Source organism: Vulpes vulpes, chromosome 8, assembly GCF_048418805.1.
Source record: "Vulpes vulpes isolate BD-2025 chromosome 8, VulVul3, whole genome shotgun sequence".
Classification (NCBI taxonomy): Eukaryota; Metazoa; Chordata; class Mammalia; order Carnivora; family Canidae; genus Vulpes; species Vulpes vulpes.
This window is the reverse complement of record NC_132787.1, coordinates 1,267,534-1,293,272: the sequence shown is the minus strand read 5'-3', so window position 1 is coordinate 1,293,272 and position 25,739 is coordinate 1,267,534. Positions and strand designations below refer to the sequence as shown.

Genomic DNA, 25,739 nt, shown 5'->3' with positions numbered 1-25,739 from the left:
CCAGCTCAAGAGTGGAAGGGCGCTCCGGCTTCCCCAGGGCCAGGGCCGGAGGCAGGGGAATAGCTCCGCTGCGGGGCGGGGGGCGGGGCGGGGGTTTGGCGGCTGGAGGTCCCATTTCACCAGAGTTTCCCTGAGCAGTGTGCTTAGACCAGAGGCTGAGGAGGCAGTCAGAGCCCCCTACCCACCCAGCCACCCAAAGTCTACTCTGGTCCTCAGGGAGGTTGTGGGGGCGGAAAGGGGGACGGGGCTGAATTTCTTCCTTCCGCAACCCCCTTCCCTTCTCCTCCCGATAGATGCAAAGCCGAATCTCCCGCCCTGCTCGCTCAGCTGATCTGTGGCTTAGGTAGTTTCATGTTGTTGGGATTGAGTTTTGAACTCGGCAACAAGAAACTGCCTGAGTTACATCAGTCGGTTTTCGTCGAGGGCCCCAACCCACCTACCCCGCTCCTTCCCTCCCCAGGGGCACTGCCCCTTGGCCGGCCTCCTCCCAGATAGGGCAAAATGGGTACAGACTGAGGAGGGCAAGCTGTGCGTGGGGCCGCAGGACTAGTCTGGGGAGCCCCCGCTTTATACTGTCCACTCCTCAGCCTGTCCCAGTCCCCGTGACTGAGGGAGAGGAGTTGTTCCCGCAGCTATTGTTTCCTGGACCCAGCTGATGGAGACAGACAAAGAAAGTCTAGCCAATTCCAAGGAAATTGAGGAATTGGAGTAAGAGGTGGCCTGGTGGGCCCGCTCAGTTGGGCAGCAGGGTGGGGCAGGATCAGTAAGAGAGAGAAGAGCTGGGGAGAGAAGCGAGTCTCTGAAGGGGCCAGCTTTTCTCACCTGCCACCTCCAAAGACAAAAATCTGCCCCCAGTCGGCTGGGGCTGGAGCGGTCCCTTAGAAAAGTGGGGTGCCTGGGGGGCTCCCGAGAGTCAGGGAACTCTGAGTGCCAGCTCAGCCACCTCCCCTTCCCTTTCTACAGCTCCATCCCCGCGAGAAGGGCAGATTTAGCGTGTTAGTAGGTTAGAGGAGAGCCATCAAGTCCAAGTAGACCCCCCCCCCCACCCTACTGGGAAGCGTCAGGGCAGGAACCTGGCTCCAGCCTCTGTCTAGCTGTCTGTGGCCCGTAGGCCTGGGTCTGTGGTGTCTGTGGCTGTCAGGCAGCTGCTGGTGCTCGCGCTGTGTGGAAGTGTCTGGGTGAACGGAGGCTGCCAGCGCCCACCATTACCATATTGTTGGGAAGGCTGGTGGCTGTGCCAGGGGGAGGAGGGGAGCGTAATGGAGTAAAGGAGGATCTGAGCAATGTGAAACTTTGCAAAGCGTCTTCGCCTCCTTTCCCCACCTGGTTCCTCAGTTCTGGCCCTGGTTGCTCGAGAGAAGGCTCTCAAAAGAGGCTTCTCTCCCTGCGGAGAAAAATGGGAGGGGGGCCGGGGAGAATGGGGAGATACACCCCTGTTCTCGGGGAGACTGGGAAAGAGAAAGCCAAAAGGAGAAGGACTGGCTCTTGGTTTTCTTACTTTGGAATTATTATGAATATTAAAGAATATTAAAGCGTTATAAACTTTGAGACGGGAACAAAATTACGTCCCTGTACCAAAATAGATACACGGAGTTCTACGGCTGGGGGGGGGGTATAGCTAACCTTGGGGACGAGTGGGGGTCTCTGTTTCTATATCTCTGTCTCCTCCAGACTCTCTCAAATCCCCAGTATATTCTTACGTGCGTTCTTCGTGTATTTTTCTCTCTCTCTCGTACAAAGAGATTTCTTTTGACCCCAAGGAGGCTAGCAGAGAAAATGGGAATAGAGACTTTGTTCTCCCTGGCTGAATTTGGTAGTCTGTCTTTCTGTCTAACCGCCCCCTCCCCAGCCTTTCGTGGGGAAAAACGATCCCTTCCCTTGAGGGGAAGTGCTCCAACCTCTCCATGGCTCCCGGGGAAATAGGGAGGTTTTCAGAGAGGGAGGCCAGCTGGTGCGAAGCAGGCAGGGGCTCCCCTGGTTTGGGAGCCCCTCGCCGTCTCTGAGTTCTCAAGCTGTCAGAAGCACAGGGCCATTTGAAGTGAAGGGAGCCCCAGGCAGGGGCGGGGTGCTCAGGAGTGCCTGGCTCGAGAGAGTGTCCCTGATGGGCCGAAATTCACCAATGAACGACTTTTGCGCTCTGGGTCTCTCTCTGCCCCCATTTCCGTTTTAAAGTCGGTGGGCTTAGGGGAGGGTGGCCACAGAGCCACGAGTCTGGGGTGTCCCCCTCCCCAGATCCCGGGGAATGGGGTGAGTTCTCATCGGGCCAAGGTGAGGGCCAGTCTGGTGGCCAGAGTCCACCCTGGGGCCCTGGGACCGTAGATGATGGCTAAGGCGACGGTGATTATTTATTCGCTTCGCTGGAAGGGAGTCTTCAGAAGAAACAGCGTGAAGAGGAGGGAAAAAATTATCTCTCTCGTCTGCGGATATTAAGATGGATTTTTATTTCTTAAAGGACCCTCCCCGCCGAGAGCGCATAAGCGTAAACTTAATATATGCTCCGCAGCCCAACTCCAGAAATCGCAATAAAAGTTAAAACCTCCCCTACTGGTTTTTTTTAATTATGATATGGGAAAGAGGAGCAGGATTTATAGAGCTGAACTCCCGGCGTGTGAGTGTTTAAGACTTGCGGGAGCCGGAGGACGAGGCGAGAGCTCGCCAAGGAGAGCCTCGGGCTCCGAGACGGCTCGCGGGCGGCGGGGGCTCCGGCCGGCCCGGCGAGCCTCCGCGGCCTCCCCGGCGGGACCCCGGCTCCCTCCTGCCCGGCCCACGGCCTTGCCTCGGCTCGGAGACGCAGCCTTTCCCGGGAACAGGTGAAGGGCAGCGGCGGCGGGGGCCTGGGGGCTGCGGGGGGGGCCCGGCTTTGTGTGTGCGGGGCCGGGCAGGGGCGCGCGGGGCGCGCGGGGGTGTCGGCCGGCGGGAGCGCGGGCGGGTGGCTCGCGTGTGGACTTGGGCCGCGGCGGAGCAGGGCGCGCTCCGGGGCGAGGCGGCGGCGAGGCGGGCAGCCGGAGGTGCAGCGGGAGCAAGGGCCTCGGGGTCCGCTGGGCGTGTGCGCGGCCGGGCGCGGCGGCCCCAGCGTGGAGCGCGCGGGGCGCGGGGAGGCAGCAGGCCCCGCACCCCTCGCCCCTGCGGCGTCCGCGCGGAGCCCGGCCCGAGGTCGGAGCCTGCAGAGTGGGCGCGGGTGGGGGTCTTCCTTCCTCGCTTTTCCGCCCCGGAGCTCCTCGTCTCTGTGTGTCTGTCTCTCTCGGAGATACCTGGATTTGGTCCAGAACAGGTTGCCCGCGGGAGGGCCCCGCGAGCGGCAGCGCGAGGGAGGGAGAGAGGGAGGGAGGGCGAGAAGGAGGGAGGGAGGGAGGGAAGGAGGGCGGGCAGCGGCGGCTGCGGTGGCCGCGGCCTCCCTCCCCCGGCGGGCGGGAGGCGGCCGCCCGGCATCGTGGCCGTGGGGAGCCGAGGAGCAGGTAACGGCGGCGCTTCCGAGGCGGGACCGGACCGCGCCGGAGGCACCGAGGCTGCCGGGCTGCGCCCAGCCCCGGGGGCGCGAAGGTAGGGAGGGGGCGCCGGCCGCGGGCGGGAGGCCCGGGGTGTTGAACCTGCATTTGCGCTGCCAGCCTGTCTGCGTCCGGGCTGCGACGCCCCACACCCTTGGCTCTGGGCGGGGGCCCCGGCGCTCGGGGCTCTCGGCGGCCTGTGCGCTCCGGGCCGCGGGGTCCCGGCCGCGCGCCCCCAGGGCGCTCCCCGGGCCGCTGGACGCGGGCGCCCCGCTCGCCTCCGCCCGCGCGGGGTCCGGGGCGCCCCGGGGCCGCGGCCAGACAGCCCCCGGGCCGGCGGGGAGGGCGGGGGGGCGGGGGGGCGGCCGGCCGCCCGCGCCCCCGGGCTGCGCTCCGGGCGCGCATTGTGTCTCGGTTGGCCACCTCGGCTCCGTGGGCCCGGCCGCCAAAGTCACCGCAGAGGTCCCGGCGACGCGCGCGGCACACAAAGGCCAGGTGGCCGGGCGCGCGGCGCGGGGCGGCCCGGGGCCCGCGAGCACCGCGCGCGGGGCCGCCGCCTCCCGGCCACTCCCCGGGCTGGGCCGGCGGGGCGGGCCGGGGCGCCGGAAGTAGCCCCGCTGGCGGCGGGCGAGCAGGCCGTGGCGTTGGGAGGGCCACGTTCACAGGCCGCGGGGCCCGCCGCCGCCCGGGGCCCGGTACCCACCTGGGGGGCGTCCGCGGTGCCCTCGCGGCGGCCCGGGCGGCGCAGCCTCTGCGCGCAGCGCAGGCCCCGGCGGGCACGAGTCGCGGGTGGGTGCGTTTCCCCAACAAAGAGGCATCGGGAGCGAGAAGGGGGGAAAGTAGCGGGGCCCGGGGAGGGGCCGGGGAGGGGAGAGGGCAGCGGAGGGGCGAAGCGAGCCCGTTTCAGGGGGAGAAGGAAAATGAAAGCAAACGGAGCGCGGCCTGCTCGCGCGGCGCGGGCGGTGCTGGTGCAGCCGAGCCGGGAGCGGGCTCCCCTCCCGCCTGCGCCGCCGGGGCGCCGGGGAAGCCTGTTTTAAATTTAATCCGAACTTGACGGTGTGGATTGAACCGGAGGGAATTTAAATCACTGAGAGGGAGGCCGCAGGGCGAGGGGAGGGGACGCCTCTAACCTGTCTGTCTGTCTGTCTGTCTGTCCTTCCCGGGGTGCTGCTAGCTGGTTGTGGTGGTGGCTGGGCGGGTCTGAGGTGCTGCAGTGAGGGTGCCCCTCCCCCGTGGGGGCTCTCCTGTGCCCAGTGAATTCTTTTGGGGGGTCGGAGGCAGGCTCTGAGAACCGGAGCGAAGGCAGGGCTGCTGGCTGGAGCTGGGGTTTCCCCCCCTCGCCAACAGGGACTCCCAGTGTCCTCCAGGGCCTGGGGTTGGCCCCACCGGTGCCGAGGAAGATGGAAGGGGAGTGCTGGGGTGGGGTGGGGGGGCGGGGAGGGAGTCTGGGAAGCGGGCAGGAGGTTCAGCCGGAGTGGGTGAACCTGGAAAGACCAGCCCCTGCATCCTTTACGCCCCTAGGTCTGGAGGCCTGGATTTGGGGGGGGGGGGGAGCCTGAAGTTCAGCTTCAGAGCCCTGACCTGCCACCCCTCCTCCCCCACATGCAGAGCCCAGGGGTACAGCCCACATGCAGCTGTGAGGCCCCCGGGACCTGGGCCTGGTGAACTCAGGGACTCCCAGCCTCTTCCAGCCCCCCTCCTCCTGGCTGCTGCTCTGTGCAGGGCCTAGGCAAACCGGGCCCTGGTGGGGAGGGGGCTGTGGGCGAGGCCTGCTTCCTGATCCACAGCTGTGTCTGTGCCTGAGTGGGGAGGGTCTGAGTTCGCGCTCTGGAACCAAGGCGACAATCTCCCCTCAGTTTCACGGGGACTTTGACACGGCAGCAGGGAGCCGGGCCCGATCGGCCGCCCGCCGCCGCCGCCTGTGCTGCGTGGGCAGGGAGGGTGGGCAGGCAGCTCGGGAGTCCCAGAGGAGGAAGTGGCCACCGGGGCCAGGAGAGGAAGGGGCTTCTGCTTGCGGCCCGGCCCGGTGTCCGAGGGGCTCTCCCGGCATGCAGAGGCCCACGGGGAAGGGTCCTCAGGGGCGCCTTTCTTCTAGGAAAACTGAGGTCGGGGCAGATGGGCCCTGTGCACTGGCGAAGACGCCAGAGGAGGAGCGGGCGTGAGACCTCCTGCCTCCTCCTCGGGTCTCCCTTGCTCCCTGACTAGAGCGTGGCTCAGCCCCCGGACGCCGCGGGGTGGCTGCCTGGGCCGAGTCGGGGCTCTGCATCCTCCGGAGGCCCAGTGTGCCCACCCCGGCGGGTCGCCCGGGAGGGGCCGGAGAGGAGGCCTCTTCCTCCTTTGTGTCCGGACAGAAGTGGCCGCCGCGCCCGAGCGGTCCCGCGGCAAAGGCCGGCAGCCAGCGGGCTGCACAATGCCACGGCTGCTCCCGGCGCGCCCCTGCCCCGTCCGCGTCCCCGGCCTGTCGGCCTGTCGCCGCCCTTCCTCCCTCTCCTCCCCGCACGCCTTCCTCTCCCTGCTCGCCCATCTCTTCTCCTCTTGCCCCCTCTTTCCTTTAATTCTCCCCTCTCCTTTTCTTTTTATCCTCCGTTTTCTTCTCTCTTTCCCTCCTTCCTTCCTCTCCCTGGGCCTGGCGCCGTGTCTCAGTTGTTGTGTCTCAGGCTCAGTCTCTCTCAGGCTCTGTCCCCTGGTGTCCTCTAGGTCTCTGTCTGGCCCCGGGCCCGCTGAAGGCTACACGTCTCTGCTCACTGCTGCCAGCAGCCGCCCAGGAGCCAGGCGGGGTCCCCCAGCCGCCGGGGCTGGGGGAGGTGCTGGTGGTGCTGGGGGGGCTGGAGAAAGCCTCGGCAGGGGGACGGGAGGGAAGCTCCTGCCTTTTCCTTGAACTAGTGAGGGCGAATATTTGATTGACAGCTAACCCGACTCCATCAAGGCCAAAGAGATATTCTGTTTCTTGCTGTAATTTGGATTTTCCACACCAGTCCTGTCCGGGGGAGGGGAAGACAATCAGAGCTGAGGGCGAGGAGGCTGAGGCCCCGGGTCGTCTCTCCCCAGCCGGGCACTTCTCACACACCCCCGTGCGCGTCGAAATCCCAGCCCCGCTAGACCGAAAGGGAAAGAACCGGAGAGGGGGAGGAGCAGGGACTGGGGAGGGGACCTGGAAAGCTGGGGCCAGTGCTGCGGACTGCAGATCTACTCTCCCCCCCTGCCAACTTTCCTCCCCCCCCTGCACCACAACACGCATGATGCACTCTCTGGGACACCTCTCTCTAGCCCTTCTGCACACCCCGGAGGAGACAGGTCGACAGAGGTGTGGGGGAGCACCATCCTCCACCCCACCCCCAGCGTTTGGTCCCCTCCTGGGGACAGGAGTGGGAAAGCAGGGCAGGCGGCTCCTGTCTGGGAACCAGTGTCCTCCCCTGCTGCCTCAGAACCTGTGTCTCAGCCTCAGCTCCAGCCTATTTCCCAGAGCACAAGCTGGGACTCTTCTGTCCTGACCCTGAAATTGCATCCCCTGCTTCAGACTCACTCTGCCCTGCCTGGGGTGCATCGTGTCTCTGGGGGACACCACCTGCCCTTCACTCTACCCCCCAGCCATCCTCCCTGCCCCCTCTCCTGCACCCACACTGACAATTTCCTGCTTGCCCAAAGCCCACCTTTACTAACCCTCCATGGGGCGGTCTGACGGGAAGCAGGGGGCTGGGCGAGGGACCCCCAAATTCAAGGAGGAGGGTAGCAACCAACTTATTTTGGGGGGGAGGAGGAATCCAAGTTGTCTGATCTTCCCTATAATCACACTGCCCCCTCCGGAATTCCTGCGTCCGACCCCAAAGAAATGGCTTTCTCCCATCCCTCCGTTGCTCTTTTCCCGTTCCAAAAACAGCCTACAATTTTATTTAATGAAAGACACATTTATGAACAATCAAATGATCCTCATAAAAATTTTATTGAAGGACGTAAAAACAAGCTACTTGCCCACGACCGAGGTCGCTCTCTCTCTCTCTCTCGCCTTGCCCGCGCTCACCCTGGCTCTCTGCAGACAGAGCCCTGGAGTGACTTCTTTTTTTGGGGGGGGGGGGCGCGCGGGGTGTCGCAGAGATGGAGTTGGGGGGCAAAGGAGGGCGAGCAGGAAGACGGGATGGGGACGCCCCAGTGAACTTGTGCTGGTCTCTCCTCCACTGCTCCAAGCTGGCAAAGAAAGATAAATAGATACAGACAATAAATTTGAAATAAAGGCGCTTGCATATCTGTGCCAAAGCAAAGAGAGGGCTTCTGGTGCTGAAGGTGTGTGAGGTCCCGAGGTCCCACCCCTCCCGCGCGCAGACCCCCTTCCCCAGGCTGCCCTGCCCCGGATTCGGGGGGCCGAGTTGGCCAGTGGCAGGAGGACGCTCCCCTCTCCCTCCTTCCCTCCCTCCACCCCAGCTCCCCCAGTCCCCTCCCACCCTCCCTCCCTCGCCGCTGCCGCTGCTCCTGGAGGAAATACATACATGCACAGTATTTAAAAACGCATTTTTAAAAGCCACGTTCCGAACTGACAATCGCCGATCTCGGCTCGCGCGGAGACTGCGGGCGCGTCGGGCCGACAGAGACGGATTACGTCAAGAAATAGTTCCTCCACCTACCTCGGCCTCTCCGCCCCTGCGGGCTGCGGCGCGCGGCTCGGCCCCGGGGGTCCCGGCGCCCCGGCCTCGCGGCCCGGCCGCGCCGCCCCGCCCCGCCCCGCGGGCGAGCGCTCGGGGGCGCGGGGCGCGGGGGGCGCGGGGGGCCCTGCGCGCGTGGGCGGACGGGGGCAGGGGTGCGGGCGGGGAGGGAGGGAGGGACGCGCTGTCCTGAGCGGGGGGGGGGTGCCCGGCGCGCTGGGGCCGCGGCTCCGGACCCCCAGGAAAACGCAGGGGTCGCGGGGATCAGCAGAGCGAAGGGGGTGGGAGAAGCGAGGAGAAGCGAAGAGGGGAAGGGAAAAAAAAAAAAAAAAAAAAGGCAAGAAGAAAAAAAAAAAAAAAAAAAAAAGCCCCTGCGCATTGATCCGCGCCGTATTTTTGGGTAAATACGATCACGTGGGGGCCGGGGAGCCAATGAGCTGCGGGGAAAAGGCTGGAAAAATAATTACCTGCCTTGATTGTTCTGTGAGCAGATAAAAAGTACATATACAGTTCATACAATAATCTTATGTATGTAAAACCCCGTTACGATGTCGGCGACGGGGCCCATCAGTAACTATTACGTGGACTCGCTCATCTCCCACGACAATGAGGAGCTGCTAGCGTCCAGGTTCCCGGCCACCGGGGCTCACCCCGCCGCCGCCAGACCCAGCGGCTTGGTGCCCGACTGTGGCGACTTCCCGTCCTGTAGCTTCGCGCCCAAGCCCGCGGTGTTCAGCACGTCGTGGGCGCCCGTGCCCTCGCAGTCGTCCGTGGTCTACCACCCGTACGGCCCCCAGCCCCACCTCGGCGCCGACGCGCGCTACATGCGGACTTGGCTCGAGCCGCTGTCGGGCGCCGTCTCCTTCCCCAGCTTCCCGGCCGGCGGCCGCCCCTACGCGCTCAAGCCGGACGCCTACCCCGGGCGCCGCGCCGACTGCGGCCCGGGCGACGGCCGCAGCTACCCGGACTACATGTACGGCTCGCCCGGGGAGCTGCGCGACCGCGCCCCGCAGGCGCTGCCCTCGCCCGAGGCGGACGCCCTCGCCGGCAGCAAGCACAAAGAGGAGAAGGCCGACCTGGACCCCAGTAAGTCGGGAGCAATCGCCCTTTACAACCGGCGCGGCCGGGCGGGGCGGGCGGGGGCGGGGGCGGCGGCGCGGCGAGCGCGGGAGAGCGGGGCCGAGCGCTCCATAAAAGCGAATTACCTCGGGGAGCTCGGGGGGCAGGAAGGTCTGCGCGGGGCGCGCGGGGCGCGCGGGGAGCCGGGCTGGGAGAGGGCCGAGGGGGCCCCGAGCCCCGGGCGGCTTCGAGGAGGCCCCCCCTGCGCGCGCGCACTCCACCCCCTAGCCCAGGCTGCCTCTTTTTCTTTTCCTTTTTTTTTTTTTTCCCCTTTATTATTATTTATTTATTTATTTATTTATTTATTTTTTTGGCTCAGTCCCCACTTTCCTAGAAATGCACACGAGGAGATGAGGAAGGGGATGGAGGTGATGGGGATGAGGATGGAGATGGAGATGGGGACAGGGCAGGGGTGAGGGTCATTTCATGCTTTGAGATGGGATTAGAGGAGAAACGAGGAGGACACTGGGGACACAGAGGAAATACCCCAGGGAGAGAGATCACCCCTGCCTCCCCGCCTGCCAGCGTGGGAGGGGGGGATGGTGGTTCTGGCCCCACTAGGGATCCATCACACAGAAGGTGCCTTGCCTGGACTTCTTCTCCTCCCCACCCCCTCAGGAGCACTAGGTGAGGGGGTCTGCGGGGATTTCACAGCCTGGGAACTTGGGAGAGATCAGGACTTGCAGAGTTGGGGAAGAGAAGTGGGGTCCCAGTCTCCTTAAACTTGAGAGCCCTCTTCTGAGGGTCTGCAGGAAAGAGGGTTGAGAACCGGGCTCAGGGATGAGGACTGGAGGGGGGGAGTCACATCCTCAGATTAGGGAATTATATATATATATATGTACACACACACACACATACACACACACACTCCCATCAAGGAGACTGCAGCCTTCTGAGTATTGCAAAGAAGGGCAGGGGTAGGTTGGGGGGGGGGGCAGGTGGGAGCTGCTGGGCCAGAGAAAGGGGAAAGAAGGGGAACCAGCAGGGGAGGGGGTGCAGCCCCTGAGTGTGAGGAAGTGTCTGGGGGAGTCCCAGGAGGGGGCTGCAGGAAATCCTTTCCTGCAGCCCCATAAGGGGCCAGGGCCTAATTATACCCCTCTGAAGGCTTCCCTCCTTGCCCTCAGCTACTCCCATAAACCTGAAATTGGAGGCTTGGCTCCTGCAAAGCCTGTCCTGGGGCTGCCAGGAGGGGGGCACTGGGAGCCAAACAGGGAGGCTCAGATATGGGGGAGCCTGTCCCAAGGCCAGCAGCTCTCTAGGGAGAGGAGAAAGGCTTTCCCCATCCTAGCATCACTCTGAGAATTCGCCTCAGCAGGGTTGAACTCCGAGAGGGAGCGGAGACGGGCGCTGCAGAGGGTAGTGAGGGGCTCAGGGACTCTCAGGGTCAGGAAACAGATCTGCTGAAATTTCAGGACTTGGTCGTGGGCAGGGAGGATGGGAGGGGGCAGAGGAGGAGGGAAGTGGGGAGGAGAGAGACCTCGCTATAAAAATAAAAAACAAGAGAGAGAAGCGTTTATGGGCCTATGAAACGGTTGGGAATTTGGACTTTTTATGAGCATATTCTCAAATTACTACTCTTGAAGCTGACGACCAGACTGTAGGGGCTTTGATAGCTTTGATTTCCTAGAGTTTGAGGTGCTAGGAATGGAAGAGGGGGAAGATGGGGAGGGGGCAGCAGGCAAGAGGAGTCAGGGAGAAAATTGCAAAAGCAAAACGTGTCCAAATTCAGGTTCACTCATTGCATCCGGGGCGCCTGGCTCAGCCTGGGGGTAGGGGTGACGGGGGGGGGGGTCCTGGGCTGGAAAGGGGGCTCCACTGACCCCTGCCTGTGTTTGGCCCTCCAGGCAACCCCGTGGCCAACTGGATCCACGCCCGATCCACGAGGAAGAAGCGCTGCCCTTACACCAAGTACCAGACGCTGGAACTGGAGAAGGAGTTTCTCTTCAATATGTATTTAACCAGGGACCGTCGGTACGAGGTGGCCCGGGTTCTCAACCTCACCGAGCGGCAGGTCAAAATCTGGTTTCAGAACCGGAGGATGAAGATGAAAAAGATGAATAAAGAGAAGACCGACAAGGAGCAATCCTAAACCCTGCCCCAGCCTGCTGCCTCGGCACAGCCAAGGGAGAAACAAAAAACCCCACAAAAATACCCCAACCCAGGCGGGAGAGAGCACGAAAAGGAAAGGAAAAGAGCAAGAGAGAGAAAAGCCAATCAGCTTAAAAAGAAAAAAAAAAAAAAGGAAGGGGAAAAGGAAAACTCTTGCAATTGGGGAGGGTTCAGTGTTGAGAAATTGGTGTTTTAGAGTTAGTTCTACCCAGCGAGGAGGAGGAGGAGGAGGAGGAGGAAGAGGAGGAGGAGGAGGAGGAGGAGGGGAGAGAAACCGCGTTCTCTTCTCCCAGCGCGACTGAAATAAATAACACACACAAATGTGATTTTTCCCCTCCTTTCTTCAGAGAAGCCAGTACTTGAATCGCTATATTTCTATTTTTTTTTTTCTGTATCGTATTTGATCCGGGCCGTCCCTCCCCAGGCCTGGGGTGCTCCGCGTGCAGATTTTGTACACACACACACAAAAGCAAAGACACCCACACATACACAATAACAATTGCCAGCCCAGGAGCTGAGGGCCGAGGGCCCGGACGGTGCCGAGGCCGGGTCGCGCAGGCCGGCGCCTCGGGCGGGCGTGTACATAGCAGTGTCTCCTCACCCCCACCGCCGTCCTGTAACGTGCTTCTGTTTGTTATGGTAGAGCAGCTCTGTGTTAATATATCGAAGTCACTTAAAAAACCAGAAACCCAACCGCATCCAGTTCTCGTTATTTCTCCTCCCTGTGGCTCCCAGGCTGCTGTCGTGGAGGAGGCAAGTGCTCAGATCCTTTGGGGAAAGCCGGAGCCAGGGAAGGGGCTCCCTCGGCCTCCTCGGCCTCCTCGGCCTCCTCGGAAGGGCAAGTGCCTGCCGCCGCTCTCCAGGCAGCGTGGGGTGGGCGTGAGGGCTCCAGGGGTGGGGTGGAGGCTGCTGAGGCCCGGGCGCAGCCTGTGTCTGCCCGGGCGGCTGCCTGAGAGCTTCCTGGTAGCTCGTTGGAGTCCAGGGGGTGGGGGCATGGCATGAATGGTTTTCCCTGGCTGTAATTAATTGTAATAATTTATGAGTACACGAGATCGGAGGGAAGAGATAGGTGAAGATGAAAGTTGGGTGCTGGGTGAGGGCCCGGGCTGGATTCTTGCCTGCCTGCATTGGTGCTTCGAGGGATGGCTGGGAGGGAGGGAGGGAGTGCGGTGAGCGGTGAGTGGTGAGGAAGAAGGCTGAGCAGGCCTCAGGGAGCAGAAGAGTCTCTGGGGACTGTGTTCTGAGTAAAGGAAGGGGGAGAGGGACAGAGAGGAAGGTAGAGGGAAGGGGAGAAGGAAGCAGGGAGAGGAGGAAGAAGAAGGAAGGAAGGGAGAGAGATGGCAAAACCAGTACAATCCTAATTAGGTTTAGTTTCAGCTTCTCTGTGCATTCTCAGCTTTTCTCTTCGCTCTCCTCCTAGTTCTCTTTTCTCCTCCGCCTCTCTCTCTCTCTCTCTCTCTCTCTCTCTCTCTCTCTCTCTGTCTCTCTCTGTCTCTCTCCCTGTCTGGTGTTTAGTTTGCATGTTGGTTTGGGGGTAACAGGGTGATGCTTGCTGAGTGGCTGCAGCCTTTCTGGGGGATGACATGGCCAAGGCCTAAGGCAGCTGGTCAGGGATTAGCCCAGAGTGGGGTGTTCCCTGGCGGTGGTGGGACCCCAGGCACAAGGGTAGGGGCCGGGGGTGTGCCACAGCCCGTTGGTCAGTTGCACTGCACCCCCCGAGCGAGCGCCTGCCCCAGCCCCGGCAGTTTTCATCCGCTAATCAGAAGCAGACACAAGCTGCTGGGTATGCCTCGGCCCGGCGCCCCCTTTCTCGGAAATCCCCCAATCTGGAAACTATTAAACTCAGACGGCTTGAAATATAGCGCTTTAATATCTCAGGCTGCCCATTCTGGCGAGGGGTGCAGGGTGTTGTTCTGAGTACTTGGGGAATACCACCGTAAAAGAAAATAACTGGGGATCCCAGTCCTTCTGGAGCTTCCTCCATCGCATGGCCTTACAGGATTGGCGAGGCACTTGGAGGGACCAGCCCCTTCCCCATCATTTGAATCTCCTACCCCCTCCTTCCACTCAGCAGGCCAATTTCGGGGCTAGAGGAAGGCTGGAAGGCAGGAAAGTTTTGCTGGGATGATCTTTGAGGGGGACGGTCAAAAGTCGCAAACACTGGTTTTCCCAGTGGCTGAAGCACCCTCTCCTCTTGCCCACTGCAGAGACCTCCTCCCTGATTCCAGAAGCAGTTGTTTTCTTGGCCCTTTCGCAAGGTGCTTTGCCAGTAGTTTATTCTCTTTTCTCGGTCCTCACACACCCCACCCCCTTGGCCATTTTGCTCTCCTGGGACCCTGGCCTCAGTTCCGCTCCAGGACCTGTTCCCCCCTGGGTCCTGACTGCCTCCTGACTGCGGGGACTCAGGCTTTTCTCCCAGCCCAGGCTCCGAGGCGGCGTTTCCGGGCTTCCACCCCGCCCCTGCTCCAAGGCCCTGTCGCCTCCCCTTGTCCATCAGCGCGGCCTGCTTCCTGCAGCCGCCCGCCCGCCCGCCCGCCCTAGCCGGCCCTGCTTGGGGCAGGAAGGAGGGCCGCAGGGCTCAGGGCTCCAAGGGCCCTGGGAGAGCGTGGGATCCAGAACAGGCCCACCCGGCCCCAGCCCACTGTTCGGTTCCAGCTCAGCCTCCGGCCTGCAGGTCAGGATTGGATTCCATTTTTTATTTATTACAATTTGTGAACTAAAACCACAACACAGCACACATCCAGAGAAAGAAACGAAAGCTGGGGTGGGGTGGGGAGAGGGGCTAGCAAACGCCCTCCTGCCCTAATCTTCCCTCCCACCTCTCCTCTGCTCCTTTGTCAGAATCACAAAACCCTAAAGGTTGTTCCACTTGGGAAGGCAGCGGATAGGTACATTTCCGCAGCCCCGAAATGCCACTTTTATGGCGCTGTTTGTCTCCCTACGCTGGATTCTGAATGGGGCTGAACAAAACAGCAGCGCGGAGCTGGCTAGACGTCTGGGCTTAATTGTTTTATGGTTTAAATAAGGTGGACACTCTTTCCTTTGAAATCGGATTATAGGAATGTTTTGTCTATGGCCCACGGAGAACAGGACCTCACTGGCTGGGAGAGAGAGGTGGAGAGACAGAGAGAGAGAGAGAGAGTGCGTGAGCGAGAGAGAGGGAGAGAGAGAGAGGGATGGGCTACAAACCAGGGGGCCAACAGTCGGGAGAAGTCAGAGTCCCACCCCAAAGTCCTGCAGGCGGCGGCGGAATAGGCGGTGCGGAGCCAGCGGCAGGGTAAGAGGAGCGAGGAGTTTAGGGTGCGCGCTGGGCAGGAGGCCTGGGGAGCCTCGGGGCGTGCATCTGCTTGAGCGGAGGTGGTCCGAGCCCAGAAATGCGCCCGAGTAGGGGGCAGATCGCGGCAGCTCCTTGGCACAGCGTCTCTCGATGCGGGAAGGGAGGGTGACAAAAAAGAGAAAAGAGCGTGAAACCTTTGACAAGGCTTATCTGGAGACCTTGGGAAGCTAAAAGGACGGCGGTCCCCGGGGAGCTCCCTTCTGGGGACCCCCCCCCCCCCCCCGTGGCGCGCCCGCTTGCAGACTCCTGCCTCTGACCTGCCACCTTGGGGGCCAAGGCTGGGACCTGCTCGCCGGGCCGCGGGCCCTCGCGGGGCCGCGCTGCGTGGGGGCGAGCGGACGCGAGGTGGCGCTGTTGCTCAATGTTAGAGGCGGCGGCGGGCCCGGGCGGCCCGGCCGCGCTGACATCGGAGGCCGGCGCCCGCGAGCCGCCGAGAAGGCCCCGCGCCCGGCCCGGCCCGGCCCGCCTGCGAGCAAATCCATCCTCTCACCTGCGACGTGCAAACAAATCGCGCGTGGCGGCGGGACACGGGCCCCGGCTCGGGCTGCAGGCTCGAGGGGCTCGGGAGGGCGGGCGTCGAAACCGCGGCTGGCGAAGGCGATAAGGAAGGCGATAAGCGCCGAGCAGGCCGCGCGTGATTGACACAAAAAGGCAGGATGACCCGGACAGACGAACCGAAATCCGCGGTACCTAGGAGGGCGGGGCAGGCCCGGGGAGGCCGGGACGCCCCTGCGAGGGTGGCTGCTCGGGGTTCCTCCATCTCCAAGCTCCCGGAGCCGCATCAACCAGACACGTGGAAAAGAAAAAAAATAATCATAATCATAATCATGAAAAGGAGAATCAAATGAAAAGGAAAAAAAAAAACAAGAAAAGGCAAGGGATACCCCTCCCAAAACAAAACAAAAAAAAAAAAGGAGGGGGGGAAATCGAGTCCAGCCGGGGGATTCAGGACTGGTGGGCTCTCAGAGCAGACGGTGGTGGCGGCACACTCGGGACAGTCGCATTCCAAGACACAAAGGCCTGTAAGAATAGCTCTGTGGCAGGGTTTTCGCTGGACCATAAAATGTCGAGATATCCCCCCCACACACACCCTCTAAAAGATAAGGCGCAGGCCCCACAGCGGGTCTGGCCTGCCGAGCCTCCTCTTTCCAGGCAGGGAAGGGAAAATATTTATGACAGTCCCCAGTGACCCAGATGCTGGGAGCCCAGAGCCTATAGGGTTCAGCTTGGTACTCTGAGCAGAGGAGGATCAGAGAAGGCAGGGCTGGAAGCAAGGCTGGAGCCTGCTGTGCTGGTGGAGGAGGCCCCCCTCCCCCCCGACATGCCCCCCCCAGCTGTCCTGGACCCCAGGGAGGTCTGCAGCCCTGGCGCAGCCCTCCTCTGGCCCTCCCCTCCTGCTGCTCCAGGGCCAGAGTTCTGGACTTGCAGAGTTTGGGCAGTCCCTAAGTCAGGTGGAGGTGGGTTCCTCCAAATTCAAGGGATCCTGGAAGTGTCTTTTGCTGAGGCACCCTTGAATCTCCTTTGTGAATTTGACTGACAGGGGCCATTTTCCCAGAGATTATTTAGATGATATAGGGACTGGGCACGGGCGGGGGCAGGGGGGTGGTGGTGTTCTACACCATACTTTCCTGCCCTGCCATTCCTTCATCCATCCCCAGAGCTGGGCTCCGGATGGGGAAGGAAAGATCTGGTTTTCTAACAGCCTCCTTCCTCATCCAACCCTGGAAGCCCAGGATGTGGAAAGAAAATAGGCAAATTTTTCGTGATGCAAAAAGCTAAAGACGCAGGCGTGTCCGTCAGGTATTATTTCCCTGCGTGCCTGGGTGCGCGGGGCCCTGAGGGGAGAGGGGTGCTTCCAGGCATGCATGACAGCTGGGGGAGCCTGCATGCGACGCCGTGTCAGGGTGGAAGTAGCCCATCCAGGACGTGTGTATCCTGAATGTGCCCCACTACTGCCCTGTGTGTGACGGCCTCAGCCACCGTGGAAGGGGAGGACCGGAAAAAATCATTCTCTAATTCCTCTTTCTCATTCGTATGCACACAGCACACGTAGTATTCACAGCTCTCTCACTTTCTCCTTTTTCCCTCTGTCTGTGTTAAGCCCCACGTAACCGTGCACACTTATGGCCAGAGAAGGGTGTTGATGGACTGAGGTTCTTTTATCCGTTAGAATTACCTTGAATTCACCTAGTCTCTCGGGGATGGGCGAGGAACCCCCTAGAGAAACTGTGGGTAAATATTTAAAGAGTGTCTGTTGACAGTTCCCGTCCACATCCCGGCCTGGGCAGCCTGCCTGGGGAAGCAGGGGGTGCGGCCGAGCCAAGGGGCCCCTCCAGGCCCAGCTGGCATTTCCTATGGGGTTAGAGTACGCGGGGACGGGTAAGAGGCCTGCTGCGGATAGGGATAGTCTCCCGAGAGGGAGCAGCCCGGATCAGCCCAGCCAGAGGCCAGGGACCCGCCAGCTGCCCTGTCCTCTGTCCCCATCAACTGCTTTGCTGTCAGCACCCCTGGCCAAGCTTGGAGGCAGGAGCCGGTGTGTGAAGGGGCGTGTGAGCGCCCCCACCTCCTCCTGCCTCCTCTGCCCACAGCAGGCGGGCACCGAGTCTTGGGGTGGGGGCAGGAGGGGCAGGAGGCCCGGGGGGCTGCAGGGGGGGGGCTGCTGTGCTGCTGCGCTCGCCCCTTGGGAGTCCCAGACTTGAGGACCCCCTGGGGAGCCCATCTCGGGCACACCCGGCGGCGGGGGAGGGTCTCGTACCTGTTGAGGTAACCTGAGTTGACCCGCGGGCTCAGGTGTCTGGGTCCGAGGGAAGGAGAGGCGGGAGGGGGCTGGGGAGAGGCACCTTGGGCTGTGAGCGCGCACCTTGGAGAGGCCGCCCCCGCCCGAGCCGGGGCTGGCTCCCCCCACACCACACCCCCGCCCTCCGCCCTCCCCTCCCCTTCCTCGCGGTCCCCCAGCCCTGAACCCCTCAAGCCCCGCCGGCTCTGCCTCTCCCTCTCCCTCTCCCTCTCCCTCTCGCCCTCGCTCTCGCGCTCGCTCTCCCTCCTCTCCCTCTCCCTCTCCCTCTCTCTCCCTCTCGCCTGTCTTCATGTCGTGGATTGATGAACGCGAATCGCGTGTAAGCGCCGCCGCCGCCGGAGCCGGAGGGACTCGCCCGGGCTGCTAGAGCGAGGCGCCCAGTGCGGGAGCGCGAGCTGCACGCCGAGCCCGAGCCCGGAGCGCAGCGCGGCCCGCGGAGCCCAGCCCGGTGCGGGGCGCGGAGGGCGCGGGGGCGCGGGGCGCGGGGCCGGGGCCGGGGCCGGGGCGCGGGGCGGGCGCGGGCCGCAGGGGAGGGGCGGCGGGTTCATGTGCCCAGCATGAGCTCCTACTTCGTCAACCCCCTGTTCTCCAAGTACAAAGGCGGCGAGTCCCTGGAGCCGGCCTACTACGACTGCCGCTTCCCGCAGGGCGTGGGCCGCAGCCCCGCGCTCGTGTACGGGCCCGGCGGCTCGGCGCCCGGCTTCCAGCACGCGTCGCACCACGTCCAGGACTTCTTCCACCACGGCGCCTCGGGCATCTCCAGCCCGGGCTACCAGCAGAACCCGTGCTCGCTGAGCTGCCACGGAGACGCCTCCAAATTCTATGGCTACGAGGCGCTCCCCAGACAGTCCCTTTATGGGGCCCAGCAAGAGGCGAGCGTGGTGCAATATCCCGACTGTAAATCCTCCGCCAACACTAACAGTAGCGAAGGACAAGGCCACTTAAATCAAAACTCGTCTCCCAGCCTCATGTTTCCATGGATGAGACCCCACGGTGAGAAGCCTTTTCTCTTTCCCCCTCGGTCGCCCGCGCTCCGGGGTCTTCCCCCCCTCCCTCGCCTCCTTTCTTGTCTGCCCTCGTCCTCTCCCCTCCTGGCTTTGGGGTCTCTCCGGCCCCACCCCCGGCCCGAGTGGGTTTCTGGAGGTGGGGAGGGTCAGCCGGGGGTGGGGCTCGGGGCTCGCCTGGGGTCCGCGGGCGGGCGCCGGGGTGAAGGTGGTGGCCGGGTGCAAAGGCTTTCCCGTCCTGATCCTGCCCTCCACCTCCCACCTCCCACCTCCCACCTCCCACCTCTGGCCGGCTGTCTGTCTGCCTGTCTGCCTCTCCGTCCCGCCTCTGGCCACCTCTGAGGTCGCAGTTGGGGAGGCGGCTGGCCAGGGGCCCCAGCACCCTGAGGCTATCAGCCTCTGGAGCAAAGCAGCCTCTCCACAAGGCAGAAAGCCTCAGTCCCCACAACAGTGGCCAGGCTGTCTTGGGGACAAGGGGCACCTCTGTTTCCCTCCCCTACCTGGACCACAGGGTGACAGGACCCCCAAGGACAGGTGCCCCGGCTCTCTGGGGGTACCCACCGCCCCCTCGCAGACAGCTAGCCTCAAGGCCACCACCCCAACTTTGCTTTACTTCCCGCAGTTGGAGAGAAGACAGGGAGCCAGGGAGGAGAGAAGAGAGGGCAGGGGGGGACAGGGGCCATGCAGATTAGAGGGCTCAGGGGTCCAGAGGACCCAAGCCGAGCTGTCCCCAGTCAAAGGTTTGTGGGCTTTGCCTGACACCTTCGGAGTGGCTCAGGCCATGAGCCCCTCCGGGGGTGGCCCCTCCTGGCCCAATTTCGAAGTAAAAGGGGAAGCGAGAAAGCGACAAGTTCCAGCGGGGATGGCCCGTGATTTATTTGCTGGTCTCCAGTTAGCAATCAGGCCAAGCAGTGATACATTCCAGGAGATCAATTATTTTTCTTCCTGGCAAGGCACTAGGCAGGCAGATCGAGGAGGGGGCAGTGAGCAGAGCCCCTCTTCTTCACCCCCAGACCTTTTTCCTTTCTTTTGGAAACAGACTCTGTCCCCAGCCCTGCTCACCAAATGCCACTCTGCACTTGTAAACAAAGCTGCAAGGGCCAGTTTCCTGAGACTGCAGGCCTGGGGTGGGTGGGAGACTCTGCAGTGCTCCCCCGGGCCCCTGCCACCCCCCGGTTTCCTGATAGACCCCAGTCCCTGCCCCCACCCCCACCCCACCTCCCAAGGTGAAGCTAAACCAAAACAAGCCCCCAAACTTTCCTGCCCTTGCCTGCTTCCCTGCTCCTGCCCTGTCTTCAGGAGGGAGGGAGGGGGAACTGGGGAGACCATGGAGGGGAGGAAAACTTTAGGGGAGAAAGAGTGTCAGGGGAAAGCCAAGCCCCCTCCCAGACATAACCAGATTGGGGTTCTATTCTGTCCAGCTCCGGGGCGGCGCAGCGGAAGGCAAACTTACAGCCGGTATCAGACCTTGGAACTAGAAAAGGAGTTTCTCTTTAATCCTTATTTGACACGAAAGCGCCGGATTGAAGTCTCTCATGCCCTGGGACTGACTGAGAGACAAGTGAAGATCTGGTTCCAGAACCGAAGGATGAAGTGGAAAAAGGAGAACAACAAGGATAAACTGCCCGGAGCCCGAGATGAAGAGAAGGTGGAGGAAGAAGGAAACGAGGAAGAGGAGAAAGAAGAGGAGGAAAAGGAAGAAAACAAGGACTAAGCAAAAAAAGAGAGATGCCCCCCCCCCCCTCCCTTAGCAACTCCCTTGAAGTTTCGTTTTATGGTAGCGGATAAATTGAGAAGTTTACGACTGTCATTTGCTTTTATAGAGAATAGAATGACACTCACAACTCTAACTACCTGTCAGATACTTGCAGCTCTGGTTTTATTACCTTTGGACTTACCTCGATCTTTATTTGTTTGGGGGCTGGAGGGGGGGAGACCGAGACACAGCGAAAAGTTCGGACTCTGTCTCAGTCCTTGCCCCAACACACACACTTGTCCCTACCCCCACCCTTCGGAGTCCTGCCTGGATTTTAAGGTCTGAGACCTGGCCTCTTCGCCCCTCTCTCACCCCTTTCTTGCCACACTCCCACCTCCCTGCTTCTCTGGTATTTATTTTAGAGGGGAGCCCTCTCAAAATGCGGAAGAAGACTTGTGGCTTTGTTTTTATGCTAGGATTAGTGTATTAGATTTCCTTCTTTGCAAAAGAAAGAAAAGTGAGGGAAGGCAGGCGAGGAAAGGGAGATGTTGAAAGAAATTTTTTCAAAATGATAGCAAGGAATATCCCTTCTCCCTCTCTGGGGCTCCCCCACTTAGAAAGACTCCCCCCCCCCTTGACTTTCTCTAGAAACCTGATGGAAACCTGAAGGAGATGCAGGTCTCTCCCCTCCCCCTCTCCCCACAGGGTAGATAGGAGCCTGCAGTCGCCGCTGAAATCCTACCTAGACATCCCATGGTCACTCGGGCCCATGCCTTCCTCCCTTTCGCTGTCTGATTTCTGTTGTTGGGCCCAGCTTCCTCTGAGCTGTACTAGTATTAGCGCTCAGAAATCACCATAATCATGAATACGAATGATAATAATAATAATAATAATACTGATAATAAATCTTTAACATACTACCTAAAGGGAACCTGCAATAATCTTGAAAAAATAAAAAAGAAATTTAAAAAAATCCTAATATGCAAGAAAAAAAAGAGAAAAAATTAAAATTCAAAAAAAAAAAAGAGAGAGAAACCTCCAACGTATTTTATCACTACCTATAGGAAGAAATCCTGCTTTGAGAGTATTCGTAATGCGGTTTTGTTGTTGTTTGTTGCTGCTTATTTCACTAAGAAAAACCCAACAACTGAGACTGCCTAGCCCGCCGGTCCTGTGCGCTTTTATTGTGCTTCTAACCCCAGTAGAGTAGAACTAAATTGCACTGAATGTATAGTTAACTCTGTCTTGAATTCTCTGTTTATGCAATGTGCTCGAAAGAAAAAAAAAACGTTAAAATATATCTATAATAATAATTTTTGGTCATTCGTCTTTATGTCCAGCTATGAATGTAGATTTTGTGTCCCGGCAGCCCTGTTCCTGGTCCAAGTACTTTGTATTGTATACGTGAGTCATAATAAAAAAAAAAAAAAGGAGAAAAAAATATTTGAGGCTGGAATGACTTGCTTTTTCTCCAAAGCCCCCCTCCCACCCCCAAGCCTCTACCCCTCCTTCCCTCCTTATCCCCTTTCCCCAGCACTGTGGAGAAGGTCTCCACCACTGATCTGACTTTGAGGTGGGGAACTCACGTGGAGAGGCGCCTAGGAGTTGAGAGGGCAGGCCTGGGGAGGAAGGGAGGGAGGGAGGGCAGGTGAAAGGTGGGGGAGGTGTAGAGGGGGAGGAGGAAGGGCAGCAGGCTCCCGTGTGCTCTTGGGAGAACCTTGGCTCCAAACAAAATGGGCAAAAGGAGTGTCTAGATGCCAGGATCCCAGTGGGAAGAAAGCGTCTCCCCACTTGCTCACCTTCCTCTTCCTTGGCCTTGGGCTGGGCCCAGACAAAGAATCTGCCCCCACGTCCCTCCCACAGTCAGGCCTCTTTCTTCCAGGGGCTGAGGATGAGGCAGTGGGGTTCTTTCTGAGCTCCACAGTCCCTCACGGTCAACCCTGGGCACCCAGCACCCAGCACCCAGCATGCAGCACCCAGCACTAGGACAGTGACCAGGGTGGGAGGAAGGTGAGGCTCAAGGCAGCCTGGAGGACTTGGCTGGGGAAGACGGCCAAGGGTGGGGGGCGAGGGAGCTGGAGCCTGGGGGAAAGGAAAGGGGAAGGTGAGTGAGTTGGTACACCAAGCAGCCTGGGTCCATGTTCTGAAATTCAGATTCCGTCAGCACAGAGCCATCACTGTCACCCAGGCCGCCAGCATCTACTCCAGCCTCTGTTCTGGCTGTTTCAAGCCGGCTCCCGGCTTCACCTTGGCAATTGGGCAGTCTGCCCTGCCCTGGTAGTGTGGGCCATTGGCCTGGGGGCGAGGAGGATGGGCCTGCTCAGTGGCGGGCCCTCCATCCCAGCCACAGCAGGGTGAAGAGAGTCTTCATTGGACTCCTCAAATAAGGGGTTGAAGCCTCAGGGACTCAGGGGGCAAAGGGGTCTCTCACTCCTCCCTGGAGGGTCCTAGCCAGAGAAATCTGTTTATGTCAGTGAGATTCTGGTCAAATAATCCCAAATTCCAGAGATACAAGTCATCTGACTCAGTCAGGAGAAGGGGGAAAGGGAAGGAGATGGGATCTTCTGGTCCATAAAACCAGATTCCCCAAAGACTGAAATATTTTTGAGGCCAGATCTCTTTTTCTCTCTCTCTATCTCTCCCTCTCCCTCTGATCAGTGATTTTCCCAGACTTAGACCCAGGCTGACTCTTTATTTTGTGTAATTTCACCTGCATCTGGGTCCCTGGCTCCCTCAAAAAGTGGTCATGAATACAGGGTTGGGTCAGGCATCCTTGATGGGGGACTCCTGCGGCCGGCTGGAGAGAGGCTGCCGATTTCCGAGCTTAGGCTGCAGGCAGCCGGGAACAGCTTTGAACAGCTCTGGGGGTGGGGTGGGGGAATCTTTGGAAACCTGGGGTCCCTGCTGCCAGCCTTTGCGCCAGCCAGGTGACCCCGTTTGCTGCAGGAGGCACGGGCTACCCGCCGGGGAGGCCCGAAGAGAGCATTTGGCTCCGACCTCAGGCCTTCCCACGGGCATCCCTGCCAGACTCCGAGGGTCGGCCGCGGGCCGTTTCATTTTTTATTGTGGAATTATGATTGCTATTAATAAACATCGCTGGCCCCGCCGTAGCCAAGTTGCTTGAACCCTATGCTAAGTGGCTCCGCAGGATCTCGCCGAATTTCCCCCACAGCCAGCGCCCCATTCATCCCTGGCCCTGCTCAGCAATGCCCGTGGCCCCGAGCCCGGCGTCGGAGGGCGGGGTGCGTCTGGCGCCCGGCATCGCTAGAGATGCGAAGCCTCGGGTGGGCCAGACCCGGAGAGCTCCCGCCGCCCCTTCCAGCGGCACCCGCTCCCCCACCCCTTCTGCCCACCGCCTCTTTTTTCTCGTTTGGAGAGAAAAGGAGGTAAAACCCGTTTTATGGGGGAACTTAATTGCGAGCGGGATGCGCTCTCTTTAGAAACGCGTCCTCCCAAATGCTCCCGCCGTCCCATTACCGGAATGGGGACCATTCGGCTGCAGCAGATAGGACTTTCTCCCATTCTTTACTTTTTTATTAGCCAATCAAAGTGGCTTCCGAAAGCTATTTGTGATTTGTGAAAAATAGTATCTTTCAAAATGCTGAGTTGAAGCATCTCGCTCATTTCGCCTTGAATTTATTATTCTAATCTCAACCGTAGAGACGGGATAATGCAGCTATTAAGTTGGGGGGCAAATTCGTTTCTCTGGATTATTTTTTTCTAATTCTCGGCATTTTATCTCCCTCCCCACTTCATTGCAGAGGCCAAGGGAGGTGCGGGCCTGCAGGGGACCTGGGGATGGGGGAGGTAGTGAGTGCTCTGAAGGGCTTTGTGGGGGACCCTAGGATGGGAGAGCGGACTGGCCTCCCCCAGCCTCATCTTCCCCAGATGGGATGCCCCACAGGCTGCCTGCCGGCCCAGAAAGTTACCTCGCCCCAATTAGACCGAACTCGGGACAGGTTGTGCCACAGACGATCAGTAAAATTTCCGGTGAGCAGCCCGCAGCGCTGTCCCATTCTCCCAGCGGCCCATTGTGAGAAGCTGGGCCAGAGCTCCCTTGTCGTAATTTTTAACTACCTGTTATAAAATTTATGGGTGGGTTTGTAAAAGAAACTAGGTCTCTGCATCCGGCTGAGGGAACTGCTTCCCTTACTGAGGGAGGAAGTTTGGGGAGGGGATGAGGGACCCCCTATTGGTTGGGGTGGGGCACCCAGCCCTGGAAGTCCCCTTGCCAGCTCCGTGCGGGATTCAGGGGAGAGCTTTGGGCCTTCAGACCTCGGGCTGGTGGGGAGTGTTGGCTGCGACTCGGCTGGGCTGCGACTCGTTGTTGGCAAATAGTCTCTATGGGGGGGGGGGATTTATTCTGGGTTTCCCCACATTGAACTCATCGCCAAAATCAGGGGTCTGGAGAAAGGTGGGGGATATCTCTGGTGCTGGGAATTTAGCACAGAAGGCGGAATTAGGGGAAGGATAAGTTTCTTTGTGAGGGGGGGGCTCTCCAAGGTGCGTCCCGGTTAGCCAGGCAGCAGAATTTTCCTGAAAACGGCAGGCGGGTGCGGGTCACCTGCCAAGACAGAAAAGGCTTCAAAGCACCTTGCACCCAAAGTAGGAACCAGGATCCTGGGCCTTGGTTTTATTTGTGATTCTAGACAGATTGGGAGTAACTGCCCTCTGAAGCGAGGGGCGAGGAGACCTGACGCTGGGGATGGTCCTGCGGAGGGGGCAATGGTCCTTTTCTCCGAGAAGGGGGCGTGGGGGTGATGGGCACTTTGGGGGGTGGAGGCTGCCCGCTGCCCTCACCCCTGCCGGCCTGCGCGGCTGCCCAGGGCGCGTCCCAGCCCCGCGGCTGCAGACCTCGGCCCGCGGCCGGGCTACGGGGCCTCCAGCGGCGCGGCCCTCCGGATCCCGCGGGGCGGAGTGGGGGGCAGAGTGGGGGCCGCCGGGGCTCCCCGCGGGGGCGGACGTGGCTCCCCTGCAAGGAAGCAGGCGGGAGGAGGGAGCGCGCCCGTCCTGCGCCCCTGCGCCCGGCGCAGAGCCCGGGCTCCCCGCATCCCACCCTGATACCCCACTTATTAGGGGAAATATTTGGGATTCGGCGCGGCGGAGGGAGGCGGGCGGCCGCGCGGGAGGCCAGAGCCCGCCCGCGTCCCCGGGCCCCCGCGCCCTTCCCGCGCGAGCCGGCGGCCGGGCGGTGGCGGCGGCGGCGGGCGCGGGGCGCGGGGCGCGGGGCGCGGGGCGCGGGGGGCGCGGGCGGGGCGGGGGCTCCCTCTCCCGGAGAATTGGGTAAACATGGCGACCGGCGCCCATTTGCACACGCTACACAAATGCATCGCATTCCCGGTTGTTTGCAGAAAATTTACAGCTGAGTAATAAAAGTTTACGATCGACTCACAAGTTGGATTGGCCACAAGAAGTCATGTGGATTCCATCCATGAACGTGAACTTTTTATTGTGGTTTGTCCGTTCCGAGCGCTCCGCAGAGCGGTCCTCCCCGTAAGAGCCTAACCATTGCCAGGGAAACCTGCGCGGCCGCTCCCTCCATCACCGTATTATTTTAT

At 60.8% G+C, this 25,739-nt stretch overlaps 2 protein-coding genes and 1 long non-coding RNA gene across 3 annotated transcripts; 2 read left to right on the top strand and 1 right to left on the bottom strand.

Moving 5' to 3' along the window:
• Window positions 1-7,549: 7,549 nt before the first annotated feature.
• Window positions 7,550-8,097, bottom strand: LOC140599860 (uncharacterized). The gene is made up of 2 exons (XR_012002843.1): window positions 7,967-8,097; window positions 7,550-7,667 (listed from the first exon to the last, which is right to left on the bottom strand). It is a non-coding gene; the product is annotated as an uncharacterized lncRNA (long non-coding RNA).
• Window positions 7,657-12,040, top strand: HOXC9 (homeobox C9). The gene is made up of 2 exons (XM_026000058.2): window positions 7,657-9,205; window positions 11,083-12,040. The coding sequence occupies exons 1-2, from the start codon at window positions 8,668-8,670 to the stop codon at window positions 11,325-11,327; spliced, it is 783 nt and encodes a 260-aa protein (XP_025855843.1). The 5' UTR covers window positions 7,657-8,667; the 3' UTR covers window positions 11,328-12,040.
• A 5,998-nt stretch (window positions 12,041-18,038) lies between these two features.
• On the top strand, window positions 18,039-21,469 carry HOXC8 (homeobox C8). The gene is made up of 2 exons (XM_026000511.2): window positions 18,039-18,474; window positions 19,907-21,469. Exons 1-2 carry the CDS (start codon window positions 18,039-18,041, stop codon window positions 20,197-20,199), a joined length of 729 nt encoding a protein of 242 aa, XP_025856296.2. The 3' UTR covers window positions 20,200-21,469.
• Window positions 21,470-25,739: the final 4,270 nt, after the last annotated feature.

Excerpts from the sequence above, each read along its gene's own strand:
- HOXC9 (XM_026000058.2), top strand. The coding sequence starts at position 8,668 with ATGTCGGCGACGGGGCCCATCAGTAACTATTACGTGGACTCGCTCATC. Across the intron at positions 9,206-11,082 it reads GAAGGCCGACCTGGACCCCA|GCAACCCCGTGGCCAACTGG; the intron begins GTAAGTCGGGAG and ends TTGGCCCTCCAG.
- HOXC8 (XM_026000511.2), top strand. The coding sequence starts at position 18,039 with ATGAGCTCCTACTTCGTCAACCCCCTGTTCTCCAAGTACAAAGGCGGC. Across the intron at positions 18,475-19,906 it reads TCCATGGATGAGACCCCACG|CTCCGGGGCGGCGCAGCGGA; the intron begins GTGAGAAGCCTT and ends TATTCTGTCCAG.